A 13,919-nucleotide genomic window follows, 5' to 3' on the forward strand; every position below is an offset into this window, starting at 1 on the left:
GGATCTGAAGTTTGGTGTCTGAAGTTTGGTGTCTGAAGTTTTGGGTCTGAGACTGGTAAGTTGGTAACACTGCTGGCCACAAGGGATTTCAGGCAGTGACCGTTGTGACCTCGTGAGGAGAAGGTCAGTGTGTGTTTGAGTGTGTCCTGCAGCCATTTAATTGTTCTCCACGTCCTCCTCTGAAGCAATTAATCCTGCAGACTCATATTTGCTGTCCTAAGGCTCGCCCAATACAATGAAGATATGAAGGTAAAGAAATATAATAAGGTATAAATGTGTGTGTGTGTGTGTGTGTGTGTGTGTGTTCACCTCGGTATCGTAGGAATTATCTCGCAACCGTAAAATAGCTCGCAGGGAGAGGTCCAACTATCTAACTTTTTTTTCCATATTTCACTCATCGCTATCGTTTACTCGTCCTGTTTCGGCTTCAATACACGGTACATATATCAGAGCAACCCTTTTAATTAGTAGAAAGCTTTATAACAAACGAATAGAGTAGATTTTATTGAAAGAATTACACTACGTTGACATTCTTGTTTTTTTGGTCTTGGTCTGGTGTGTTAATGTCTTACGAGGAATATTAACCCTCACAAAGATCAAAAGTGGACAAACTATAACAAAACCAGACAAATTAATAGGTTTTCCTGCTGTGTATTCCCGAGTGCGCATGCGTGGTGGACAGCAGAGCAACATATTTCTCCAAGGAGGTATTTCACGCAACACCTGGAGCCGCCAAATTTGAACATGGTGTGACTGGACGTGTTTTCTCGCTTATCTAATTCCTTTTTTAGCGCGACCCGAAGGTGTTACAAGTGTTTAGGGAAGGCGGTGTTTCTCCTACCACCATTATCTGCACCTGTGACGGACATTGCAGTCTTAAGCCCGTGTTAGATAGGTTAGGTTAGGTTGGGTTAGTTTAGATTTATTCGGAATGCTCTGTGGGCCAGCGGGGGGCGGGGTGGGTATTGCTGGGTAGGGAGTCTATTACTGGGGGGGTCCTTTACTGGGGAGGGGGTCCATTACTGGGGGGGGGGGGTCATTGCTGGGGGAGGCTATTACTGAGGGGGGCATTGCTGGGGGGTCAATTACTGGGGGGAGGGCATAACTGAAGGGGGCATTGCTGAAGGGGGCATTGCTGGGGGGTCAATTACTGGAGGGAGGCCATTACTGGAGGGGGGCATTGCTGGGGGGGGGGGGCGGGCATTAGTAGGGTATCTTCAAACACATGATTGCCAGCACCTTATGGTATGAATCAACAAAGAATGACCTCACTTTGTTGTATAGAAATCTCATTAGTAAGGAAGCATATATGAATTTTCTGAGTCAAGACCTGTAGTAACTGTTTGAGGTTTTGTTAGGTTAGGTTAAGTTTATGGTATCTTCAAACACATGATAGACAGGAACTTATGGTATAAATCAACAGAGAATAACCTCACTTTGTTGTATAGAAAGTCTCATTGGTAAGAAAGCATATATGAATTTTCTGAGTCAAGATGTATAGTAACTGTTTGAGGTTTTGTTAGGTTAGGTTAAGTTTAGGGTATCTTCAAACACATGATAGACAGGAGCTTATGGTATAAATCAACAAAGAATGACCTCACTTTGTTGTATAGAAAGTCTCATTGGTAAGGAAGCATATATGAATTTTCTGAGTCAAGATGTATAGTAACTGTTTGAGGTTTTGTTAGGTTAGGTTAAGTTTAGGGTATCTTCAAACACATGATAGACAGGAACTTATGGTATAAATCAACAAAGAATAACCTCACTTTGTTGTATAGAAAGTCTCATTGGTAAGGAAGCATATATGAATTTTCTGAGTCAAGATGTATAGTAACTGTTTGAGGTTTTGTTAGGTTAGGTTAAGTTTAGGGTATCTTCAAACACATGATAGACAGGAACTTATGGTATAAATCAACAAAGAATAACCTCACTTTGTTGTATAGAAAGTCTCATTGGTAAGGAAGCATATATGAATTTTCTGAGTCAAGATGTATAGTAACTGTTTGAGGTTTTGTTAGGTTAGGTTAAGTTTAGGGTATCTTCAAACACATGATAGACAGGAACTTATGGTATAAATCAACAAAGAATAACCTCACTTTGCTGTATAGAAAATCTCATTGGTAAGGAAACATATATGAATTTTCTGAGTCAAGATGTATAGTAACTGTTTGATGTTTTGTTAGGTTAGGTTAAGTTTAGGGTATCTTCAAACACATGATAGACAGGAACTTATGGTATAAATCATTAAAGAATAACCTCACTTTGTTGTATAGAAAGTCTCATTAGTAAGGAAGCATATATGAATTTTCTGAGTCACGACCTGTAGTAACTGTTTGAGGTTTTGTTAGGTTAGGTTAAGTTTAGGGTATCTTCAAACACATGATAGACAGGAACTTATGGTATAAATCAACAAAGAATAACCTCACTTTGTTGTATAGAAAGTCTCATTAGTAAGGAAGCATATATGAATTTTCTGAGTCAAGATGTATAGTAACTGTTTGAGGTTTTGTTAGGTTAGGTTAAGTTTAGGTTCAAACACATGATAGCCAGCACCTTATGGTATAAATCAACAAAGAATAACCTCACTTTGTTGTATAGAAAGTCTCATTAGTAAGGAAGCATATATGAATTTTCTGAGTCAAGATGTATAGTAACTGTTTGAGGTTTTGTTAGGTTAGGTTAAGTTTAGGGTATCTTCAAACACATGATAGACAGGAACTTATGGTATAAATCAACAAAGAATAACCTCACTTTGTTGTATAGAAAGTCTCATTGGTAAGGAAGCATATATGAATTTTCTGAGTCAAGATGTATAGTAACTGTTTGAGGTTTTGTTAGGTTAGGTTAAGTTTAGGGTATCTTCAAACACATGATAGACAGGAACTTATGGTATAAATCAACAATGAATAACCTCACTTTGTTGTATAGAAAGTCTCATTGGTAAGGAAGCATATATGAATTTTCTGAGTCAAGATGTATAGTAACTGTTTGAGGTTTTGTTAGGTTAGGTTAAGTTTAGGGTATCTTCAAACACATGATAGACAGCACCTTATGGTATAAATCAACAAAGAATAACCTCACTTTGTTGTATAGAAAGTCTCATTAGTAAGGAAGCATATATGAATTTTCTGAGTCAAGACCTGTAGTAACTGTTTGAGGTTTTGTTAGGTTAGGTTAAGTTTAGGGTATCTTCAAACACATGATAGACAGGAACTTATGGTATAAATCAACAGAGAATAACCTCACTTTGTTGTATAGAAAGTCTCATTGGTAAGGAAGCATATATGAATTTTCTGAGTCAAGATGTATAGTAACTGTTTGAGGTTTTGTTAGGTTAGGTTAGGTTTAGGGTATCTTCAAACACATGATAGACAGGAACTTATGGTATAAATCAACAAAGAATAACCTCACTTTGTTGTATAGAAAGTCTCATTGGTAAGGAAGCATATATGAATTTTCTGAGTCAAGATGTATAGTAACTGTTTGAGGTTTTGTTAGGTTAGGTTAAGTTTAGGGTATCTTCAAACACATGATAGACAGGAACTTATGGTATAAATCAATAAAGAATAACCTCACTTAGTTGTAAAGAAAGTCTCGTTAGTAAGGAAGCATATATGAATTTTCTGAGTCCAGACCTATAGTAACTGTTTGGGGTTTTGTTAGGTTAGGTTAGGTTAGGTTGGGTTAACTGGAGGGCGGCACGAGCCTCAATAGATGTCACTTGAACAATGGTTAAAGGTTGATTGTTTGACCTTTTCTTTGTGTATTTTCAAGTGCCTTGGGACACCTGGTATGAATTGTACTGTTGCAGTATTAAAATGCTGTGTATTATAATTATTTTGCACGTGTGTTCAAGAAGAATCTACACTGTTTTCACCATAAAAGGAAATAATTGTTAATAAAGTCTGCTATTATTTAAACTTTTGATATAATCAGTATCTACAAGAGATTAACTTAATTGAAATCAACTGTCATTGTATTATATTGCTATAACAATCTTTTAGAGAAATGTACCACGTCAAGCACTGCCTTGATGAGTCAGCATCTGTGTAGCGTGAGGACAGGACTCAGAGGATCGCCTCCTACCATTCACTTGAAAACTGCACCACTGAATAAGTGAATAAACTGACCCAGCCATGATGAAAAACTCGCCTGTGTTTTGAGGGCGGACAGTGAGTGCTTCCAGAGAATGCTGAAGGGCTTTGAAGGTGGCTCAGTCCCTTCCTGATAGACTGAGTGAATAATTGTGGCTATCTTTAAAATTACATTTTAGATGATAGGGCAAGCATCACATATCCTTTGAAATGCATCAAGTATGGTGTTCAGTCATTATATGTTGGAGTTTCCCCCAAAATTAATTATTTAAGGCATTCAACTAGGGATGCTCTCATGTGTATTGGGTGATAGGTCAGTCTGTGTTTTTGAATGGCACTAACAGACAGACAGACATCAACAAGAACATTACAACCCTCCTCACCCCAAGAGTGGGCCAGGCAATAAAAATGCTTTATACCCTAGGTCTGGCCCTGTTCAAGTATACAGATAGATAGATATAGATAGATAGACAACTTAAAATGTATCCATATATATATATTATCAAAGATCAATACATTTCTATTTCACTGCATGATAGATGCAGAGCAAATATGCTGTTATTTGCAATAAATGTGTTTACAGTTGGTCATATATACAACATAGCTCCACGTAACAAAGCCTTGGTTCTGCATATAAACAAGCGTCTAAAAATTACATTTATATTTCCTTCTTTAACTGTTTTTCCATCTCGGTGCCTTCATAGAGAGCTTGTTTCTGCATGGCCTCCTGAAGCTGCCCCATGTTGAACTTCTGGAGGGAGTAGTTGTAGCGGCAGTAGGTCCTGAAACAACAGACAGCCGCCTTATGACCTGTGACGAGTGTGATTGGTATACTTGTCTTGTGTCTGAAGGGAAGAACGGCAAGACTGGGATGAAGACCTACAAGAAAATTTAGGTATGAGGGTATTTGAGATTTATATGAGTTGAGCAGCTGAGGTGGATATAGGCTGTGTGCAGGAGAAAAAAGGAAAAAGAAGCAGCTGAGAAGAAAAGGGAGGCCTACAAGAAAATTAAAGTATGAGAGTACTTGAGATTTATAAGAGTTTAGTGGTTTGCATTTCTACTTTTGTGAACATCAAGTTGAAGGAAGTGTTGGTTGAGCTTGTCTTTAAATGAGTCAATCGTGTTGCACTGGACCACTGAAGTTTCCCTCGCCTTCTTAGTCTTCCATTAACTGATTATAATTATTTAACCCGTCCGCTGCAATTGGCACAGATATGGCCTTCACTGGTAGCCCGGTAACATGCTACCAGTCTTTCTCTGCCTCTGTGGTGGATGGTGGAATGTTTCCCATGTGGTATTAGTATGCTGGATATCCCCTCACAAGGTGTATGACTTTATATTTTTCTTCATTGAATTGTAGCAGCCACTTTTTGTTGGTGATGTCTTCTTGTAGGAAATCCACAGTCAAGGGGTTAACATGTCAGTGACCTAAGCATTCCAAGCAGGCCATGCGAACACACTTACCAGTATCCCAAAGTCACACATCCGTAAGTCCCAATAGCTACATGCATTGAGCGCTGAATTCTGGACGTCATCATGAAGTGCAGGAAGCCCGTTGCCAGACCCGAGCTGATACTGTACAGGAAGGTCTCACGAAAACACGGCATCTGTGATACATTCCTTCCCATCAACTTCACCTGTTGGTTGTAAAGATATTTCAGCCAGAGCAGTTCCTTCAGTATAACATACAGTACTAAATTAAGAAAACTGAAGCATATAGAAAGTGTGTGATGTTTTTGCCTCTATAGTTTTTAGCAGGGGCGGGAAGCTGGAGTGGGAGTTGCTGGAATTGCCTATTTTTGTCTGCATTTGCAAAAACCTGCTCTCTGTTTCACTCGCTATTGTTAGAAATGTTTTTTTTGGGGGCGGGAATCATTGTTGGTGAAATCCTACAGTATGAAAACGAAAACAAAATCTTGATAAATCCTTCTGTGTCTGGTATCTTTGAGTGGTTTCATGGCAAATTAATTATACTCAAGGATAGTAATGCTGGAATAGAATAGTAAAGTTTTAAATGTAACAAAAAAAGGTTTCTATTACTATGATTTAGTCTCGAATAACAAAATCTTAACCCGGTAGCAGCGGGGATCATGTTTCAGGCCCCTCTAGCGAAAAAAATTAGAAAAAATCATAACTCACGCAAACCATTTCATAATATATATCAACACATTTGTGATCAGTTTATGTATCATCTATTTTGGGGGGTTTACATCATGGCAGAAATTTGGCCCGTCACTGGTACACCATACAGCCACAAATTTGGCCCGTCGCTGCTAAACCCAGTAGCAGTGACGGGCCAAATTTGTGGCTTTACCATGTAGCAGCGATGGGCCAAATTTGTGCCATGATATAAACCCCCCAAAATAGATGATACATAAACTGATCACAAATCCTTTGATATATATTATGAAATGGTTTGTGTGAGTGGTGATTTTTACTAATTTTTCTCGCTTAGAGGGACCATTAAGAAACACGATCCCCGCTGCTACCAAGTTAAGAATAGCTTACAAAATGCATGATGAAAATTTGGCTCTAAGAAGTTGTAGCTTGATCATACTAAATCTAAGAGACTGTTTTCTTACATCTTTTTTCTCCTCTTCCATGATGACTGACTTCTAGCAACCAGTCACTCAATAGGGGTATATGCCGAGAGGGTGCGTCGCCTCACCCACCACTGACGTCAAGCTCTCGGAATAATCAGGATTTCAGTGTCATGAAGTCATATCATTCTGAAACTAGACAAAATAATTAGGCAGATGCATAGAAGATGGAAGACTTAATTTGGAAGGGCAAGAGTATTAATAGCATGCAGAAATGGAAAGGACGATGAGGTATTTGAGATTTATAAGATGACTCTCAAGTGTTCTGATCACAGCTTCGTTTAATAATAATAAGCCCTTGATGCAATAAGTTAAGGTATGATAAATTCCACCACCCACTGACCAAATAAACTACCTTCATCGTACCTTAAAAGTATCACCTAACATCAAGTGGTAAAATTCCACTAGTATGTTCGTCGACTGCCAGTAACAACCAACAGTGCAGTGGAAAGCATATCACGTATTTTTCATAAACAGTTAAATCTAATCAAATAAAATACATCCAAACCTGATCTAATTGAAGTACGTCTAACCCAACCTGTCCTAACTAACCTAACCTAACCTGTCGTAACTGAACTTGATCTGACCTAACCTGACCTAAATGAACCAAATCTAACCTAACCTATCCTAACTAAACTAAATTGAACCTAACCTAACAACTTAATCTAACCTAACCTGTCCTAACTGAACTTAATCTAACCTAACCTGTCCTAACTGAACTTAATCTAACCTAACCTGTCCTAACTGAACTTAATCTAACCTAACCTGTCCTAACTGAACTTAATATAACTTAACCTGTCCTAACTGAACTTAATCTAACCTAACCTGTCCTAACCAAACTTAATCTAACCTAACCTGTCCTAACTGAACTTAATATAACGTAACCTGACCTACCAATAAACTAAATCTAACCCAACCTGATCTAACTAAACTAAACCTAACCCAACCTGTACAAACTGCTGACCTAAACTGACCGAACTGAACTAAATCTAACCTAACCTCTCGCCCGCTTCCAAAATGCGATAAATGAAAATAAATCCCTTGATACTCACTCATCCGTGTCATATTTTAAGAAATCAATATCTTCAGGAATCAGTGTGTCGTATATGCACAAAGTACTTTATATAGCTCAAAGGTGTCCCTCACAGTGAGACGGGTGTACTTATGTATTAACATCCCTCAAATAAGGGATAAAAAGAATGTTAAACTCTCATGCTTCTAATCTAAGACCACAAAACACAGACCTATGGGATTTTTTTTTTTTTTTTTTACAACTAAGAAATCAGCTCAAGGGCAACAAAATGAGTAAAATAAAAAAGCCTGTTAATTGCCCCAAAAACACTGAAGAAGGGTTGGCAACATCACTGGGTGGGGGAAGGTTAGATAATTGTTTTTTTTTTTGTTTTTTTTACTTTACTGAGTCAGGTTAGGTTTTATTATCCTAAGGGAGTCAGGATTTACATGATAGAGTTAGGGTATGGATTTGGATGTTAGGTCTGGATTTATGTAGAGTTAGGTAAGGATTTGGATGTTGGGTTAGGATTTAGATGTTGGATTTGGGGTTAGGATTTAGATGATAGAGTTAGGGTAAGGATTAGGATGTTGGCAGGATTAAAATGATAGTTAGGATAAGGATTTAGATGGAGTTTGGGTAAGAATTAGGATGTTGGCTCGATTTGGAGGTAATAATTCAGGAGATGTGGGAACTATTTTTTCTAGGTAATGTGGTGCAAGTGGAGATAGTCTTTTTTTCCGGAAACTATTAGGAAAGGGGCTATTTCAATTTTCTTGATCAAGTCACAATCCTAATATTTCCGGAAAAAAACCATCTCCACATGAAAAAAACACCACAAATTACCCAGAAAAAAATAGTTTGTGCCTAACCTAACCTAACCTAACCTAACCTAACCTAACCTAACCTAACCTATCCTAACCTAACCTAACCTAGCCCTAACCAGCCCGAGGCCGTGGCACTGCTTCTGCGACAATCAGTCATGCGCGGTATGTGATAAAGGGAGGGTGTATGTCTCTCGGGGTCCAGGAATAATTTTTTTTTTATGTATTTATTTTTTTATTTTTTATGGTTTCCGGAAGTGAACAGGGTCTACACTATATACTGATACAGAAATAATGCAGAAAACGTGAGTATTAACGGCGGTAGAGAGAGCCCATACCTCCTGAATATTATCCGATTTGGATGATGGAGTTAGGATAAGGATTTAGACATTGGAGTTAGGGTAAGGATTAGGATGTTGGAGTTACGGCCAGGACTTAGATGATGGAGTTAGGGTAAGGATATAGATGTTAGAATTGGAGTCAGAATTTAGATGATGGAGTTGGGGTCGGAAATTACATGTTAAAAACTTGTCATGTAACTCGTTTGCCGGTAACACACACCTTCAAGGACCCGTTAAAAACACTAACACGAAGTTGGTCTTGGTCTGGGTTTGTTTACATCTGCTGGTCTTCTTCTTCTTCTTCTTGAGTCCTTCAGTATTATTTACCGTCCTTATTTGGGATCGTATTATAAGAGATTTCGCCGCCCAAGAACACATATTTGAAAAGGCTTTCGGAGGAGTTGTGGGCATTTCCAGTAGTAGTTTTATGACCCTGGGCCCGAATTCACAATTTAAACAGACTCAATAACTACGAACTAACATAACTACGCATTATTGATTCAGCTACCGACGTTAGTGTCAGATTCACGAAGCAAACCTTAGATTGTAGTTAGAGGCGCGCTAAGTCAACGAGGCCGCTGATTGGTTGATGACGTCATTGGCCTTGCAGCGAATCGCAAGCACGTTTACAGAACCGTCAGGCAATTCTAGGGAGCCCCCTCCAGCTGCTGGGTCAAGAAACACATTCTTTTCCCATTTTTCTTCCTTTCAAGGCAAACTGTACTAAATCGTAATCTACGAATTCAATTATTTCGTTGTTTGCTGCACATTTACGTCAAAGTAACTCTGCTGTTCGATGTCTTGTTACCTACGAACATGCTTAAGATGAAGAAAAAGAAGATACGGAGGAGATTGAGGCAGGAAGAAAGCAAATAGAAATATGGGACAGATATCGAGGCAGACAGAACGGAGGACGGAAGGAAGGAATAGGGAAAATTAAGACTGTCTTGCCATATCTGCGGCCCAACTCATGGGATAGCGGTCACCCGACAAAGGTCCATGGTCCCTCCACGGATGGGGGCGGCGTCACGGGCAAATTTAAGCCCGGACATCCACATGCCTCTGTTATCTTAGCTCAAGCTCGTGTATGTAGGGTTCTTTTCGACTGATATGGCGTCTAGAACTAGCATAATCATCATTCTTTATTGTGATGACAAAGACCATGTCAAAATTTGCCTCATTAAATAAGTACATAAAGCGGCAGCTTTCCCTCGTCGCCAAGCCATCCTCCAGAGCAGCACTCCGACACCCATGATCGCACATTCATTTTTCTCAGAAAATAGGATACCAATCACATATACATCAATATATTTCCACAGGTGAATACTTAGAGCATGTTCACACCAAGTTGCGACACCTGAGATTCATTAATAATGACAGGGGAAGGAAAAATATAGGCCCCTGTCATCGATAAAATTGAGCCTCGGGCAGAATTGAGTCTGGGCATCTATATGCCTCGGATTTCTTCGCTATTATATATTGTAAGATCGTTCTGTTGACATGTATGGGTAGATGAACGCTTTCTGTATCTACATATAGAAGGAAAACGCAAAATTCTCCCTAGTAAATCAGAAATTACATAAAGTTCGGCAACTTTCCCTCGTCGCCAAGCCATCCTATCCTCCACGGCAGGCAGAGGAGGGAGGTCTGGCAATCCCCCGGCCGGGTGTTGCCATACCGCCCACACTTATCATATACCTCTCAAAGGGTGCATATCAACATTTTATAAGGAAATGGGCCTCCTCTACTCGCAAAGTTATATTTCAAGTTGAAAAACGCGATTTATAAGCATTTATACGTAAATCTGATAATATTGTTAGCGTTACCGTCAGCTCCGAGGCAGTAGTTATTTAACAACAAATTTAACGTCACACAGAGCGCGGTAAACGTTTGTAGATCCGCGCGCTATCCCGTGACGTCATCGATTGGTTTGTAGTTAGCTCTGTGAATCTCGATGTTCTCAAAACTACGCACTAAGGGCCCAAAACTACGAACTAAGCCTTTGTGGTGTTAGTTTGACCCTTCCTCTGTACCGTGAACCTAAGGAAACACTCATTAGAACCCGACTGACCCCCTCTTTAACCTTTAGAAATTGTTAATGTGAGAAGGGAAGTGTCTTATATTACCAACCATATCGATTTCGGTCCATACAATATACTTGGGACAGCCACATCTTCTTTCTCTTCCCTTTCTACTTCACTCTGCTTATGAAGTATACCTACATTATTCAAGCTATGTTAATTCTTTCTCTTCTCTAACTACTTCACACTGCTTCTCTCTCTCTCTCTCTCTCTCTCTCTCTCTCTCTCTCTCTCTCTCTCTCTCTCTCTCTCTCTCTCTCTCTCGTATACCAATTGGAAAGGGAAAGTTGGAGAAATGTTAGTTTCCTTCTTCCTTTCTTTTTCTTTCCTCTTTTTTTTCATGTATCTATTTTTATATGAAGTGTACCTACATTATTCATTTTTCATATGGCATCGATTTCGGTCCATACAATATACTTAAGACAGCCATCTTCTTTCTCTTTTCCTGTTGCTTCACACTGCTTTGACGAGGCGGAGATAAGATACGGAATTATCGCATTTGAGGCGTCTGGAGGAAAAAGGGCGTAAGGGACAGGCTATACACATCCCGGAATGAACAAGATAATAGGTGCTAGGGAAAAGCAACCCTCGGTACACCATTTACAAGGGCTCTTTTCCCTTGCAAACTATAATAAAAGATGACTTTGTGCCTTAATTACGATACTTCTACTCCGGACGCCTCATATCCTGGAGAGAGAGAGAGAGAGAGAGAGAGAGAGAGAGAGCGGTGACGAATATTCGGAAAATCCTTCAGCAATTAGCGGCTTAAAATATCTGAGGAAAGGGTGCCTTGATACACTTAACAGAGAGAGAGAGAGAGAGAGAGAGAGAGAGAGAGAGAGAGAGAGAGAGAGAGAGAGAGAGAGAGAGAGAGGATATCAAGATGTTAGAATCTGTACAGAGAAGGATGACAAAAATGATTCAGGGTGTGAGAAACTTGCCTTATGAGGATAGACTTAAGCATTTAAATCTACACTCTAGAAAGGCGAAGGTTGCGAGGGGACCTTATCGATGTCTATAAATGGATGAAGGGCTTTAATACAGGGGATGTCAATAGGGTTCTGGTAGTAAACGAGCAGTGGTCTCAAGTTAGACAAATTCAGATTCAGCGAAGACATAGGCAAGAATTGGTTCACAAATAGAGTGGAGGATGAACGGAACAGGCTAGGCAGTCATGTTGTGGGTACCATTACCATAGTTACATGCAAGAAGAGGTTGGATAAATTCATGGATAGTGAGGTAAGGTGGGGTTAGGATTACAGGAGCTGCCTTGTATAGCCCAACCGGCCTCTTGCAGACTCCTTACGTTCTTATGAGAGAGAGAGGTAAAAACCGTTGATAAGGACCTTTGTTGTACTGCAGTGGAATAGTAATTGATGATGATGATGATGATGACTGGCACAGAAGATGTATGTAGTGCAAGTGTCTCACAGGATAATAGATATGCCAAGAATAACGTTTTTATCAGTCAACGTTTCCTGTGTGGTGGGAATGTGTCACGTGTTCTTCTTCTCTTTAGAACGCAGTACTTTTTTTTCTTGAACCTTTGTCTGTCCTCGTAACACTGCCATATTTCTGAGACCCAAACCACGATGTGCGATAATGAAGTGTTGACATAATGAAAAAAAAAACAAGAGATTATCAGACGTGTCAAAATTACGGCACAAGAAGGGATATTAAGCTTTCTTGAGAGAGAGAGAGAGAGAGAGAGAGAGAGAGAGAGAGAGAGAGAGAGAGAGAGAGAGAGAGAGAGAGAGAGAGAGAGAGAGAGATGTAAAATACTGGGGTAATACTGGGAATGTACATTAGGGCACATCATGGCATCGTTGAGGTAACATTGGGGTAGAGAGAGAGAGAGAGATGTAAATACTGTAATACTGGGGAATGTACATTAGGGCACATCATGGCATCGTTGAGGTAACATTGGGGTAGAGAGAGAGAGAGAGAGAGAGAGAGAGAGTAAAAAAAGATAAAATAGAGAAACGAAAGAGAGGAAGGAAAGAAAAGGATGATAATTGATGGAAAAGAGAGAGAGAGAGAGAGAGAGAGAGAGAGAGAGAGAGAGAGAGAGAGAGAGAGATACAGCAACGCCTCCGCAAACGCCAGGTTCACGCCCGCGCCCCCAGCACTCACGCTCTCCCCTGCTTCCCCCGTGCTGCTCGAGGGGGGCAGGGAGGGGGCGCGGGGGTCGGAGGCACACGTTAAAGCTGCGCATGGCCTCGGTGCTCCTCTCCGTCACATTAGCCCTTGAGACCGTGACGGGAGGGAACGCAATACCCCGGGACAGTTGCAGACCCTAGAAAAGCCAGAAATCCCTAAAATAAAAATAAAAACACCTGTTGGCTCCCATAGAAGTAGCATTAGAGTTTTGTTTGTGTTAAGTGATGGTATTGTCTATGTTAATGCTTATGTACAGTTGGTCACGCCCCGACCTGACCTCGAATCGTACGTACTGGTGTGTGTGAGAATTTTAACTCTATATGATGACAGAGTGAGGTCAGCCCCCACCCCCCCACCCCTTCCCCCGCCCCTCCATGTCCCAGGCCTTCTCTCTTTGTGGCCTTGGCGTGACTTGCCTAAATAGAGTGATGCCAAGCTCTTTGTATAGTTTAAAGGTCCTATTTGACGGGTGGCAATGGTTAGGAGAGAGCCCGGGTTCGATTCCTGGCGGAGTGGAAAAATTTGGGCGGCTTTTCCGATACCCTACGCCCCTGTCCACCCAGCAGTGAATGGGTACCAGGTATTAATCGGGGGTTGTGTCCCGTCTCCTGGGGTCTGTTCCCTTCTCCTATAATTCCTTCCCCTTCTGTCTCTCTCCGGTATATGATCACAGATGTTGCGCCGACTAAACGAAACTTTCCAAACTTACTTCCTATTTGACGGTGACTACAGTGGCTTCTCAAACTACACGATCAAAACAAGCAACAGAGGGCAAAATAACATGGCGACTGATGCATTTTGGTT

The 13,919-nt window shown here is 40.3% G+C and overlaps 2 protein-coding genes across 2 annotated transcripts in view; one reads left to right on the forward strand and one right to left on the reverse strand.

The window, feature by feature from the left end:
- Nucleotides 1–97: 97 nt before the first annotated feature.
- Nucleotides 98–13,919, forward strand: part of LOC127001266 (cytoplasmic tRNA 2-thiolation protein 1-like) — a 33,794-nt gene continuing 19,972 nt past the window's right edge. The window contains exon 1 of the mRNA XM_050865630.1: nucleotides 98–249. The gene's annotated coding sequence lies outside the window, so the exon portion shown is untranslated. The remainder of the gene's footprint in view (nucleotides 250–13,919) is intronic.
- Nucleotides 3,307–9,246, reverse strand: LOC127001269 (cytochrome c oxidase assembly protein COX20, mitochondrial-like). The gene is made up of 5 exons (XM_050865632.1): nucleotides 9,095–9,246; nucleotides 6,680–6,832; nucleotides 5,562–5,734; nucleotides 3,572–4,876; nucleotides 3,307–3,406 (listed from the first exon to the last, which is right to left on the reverse strand). Exons 2-4 carry the CDS (start codon nucleotides 6,698–6,700, stop codon nucleotides 4,753–4,755), a joined length of 318 nt encoding a protein of 105 aa, XP_050721589.1. The 5' UTR covers nucleotides 6,701–6,832; nucleotides 9,095–9,246; the 3' UTR covers nucleotides 3,307–3,406; nucleotides 3,572–4,752.

This window comes from Eriocheir sinensis, chromosome 20 (genome assembly GCF_024679095.1).
Source record: "Eriocheir sinensis breed Jianghai 21 chromosome 20, ASM2467909v1, whole genome shotgun sequence".
NCBI lineage: Eukaryota > Metazoa > Arthropoda > Malacostraca > Decapoda > Varunidae > Eriocheir > Eriocheir sinensis.

What these genes read in the sequence shown, in the direction of transcription:
- LOC127001269 (XM_050865632.1), bottom strand. Translation starts at nt 6,700, where the DNA reads ATGGAAGAGGAGAAAAAAGAT. An exon ending in TGGAAGAGGAGAAAAAAGAT is followed by an intron (nt 5,735 to 6,679) that starts GTAAGAAAACAG and finishes TACAACCAACAG; the next exon opens with GTGAAGTTGATGGGAAGGAA. An exon ending in TGTGTGACTTTGGGATACTG is followed by an intron (nt 4,877 to 5,561) that starts GTAAGTGTGTTC and finishes CTGTTGTTTCAG; the next exon opens with GACCTACTGCCGCTACAACT.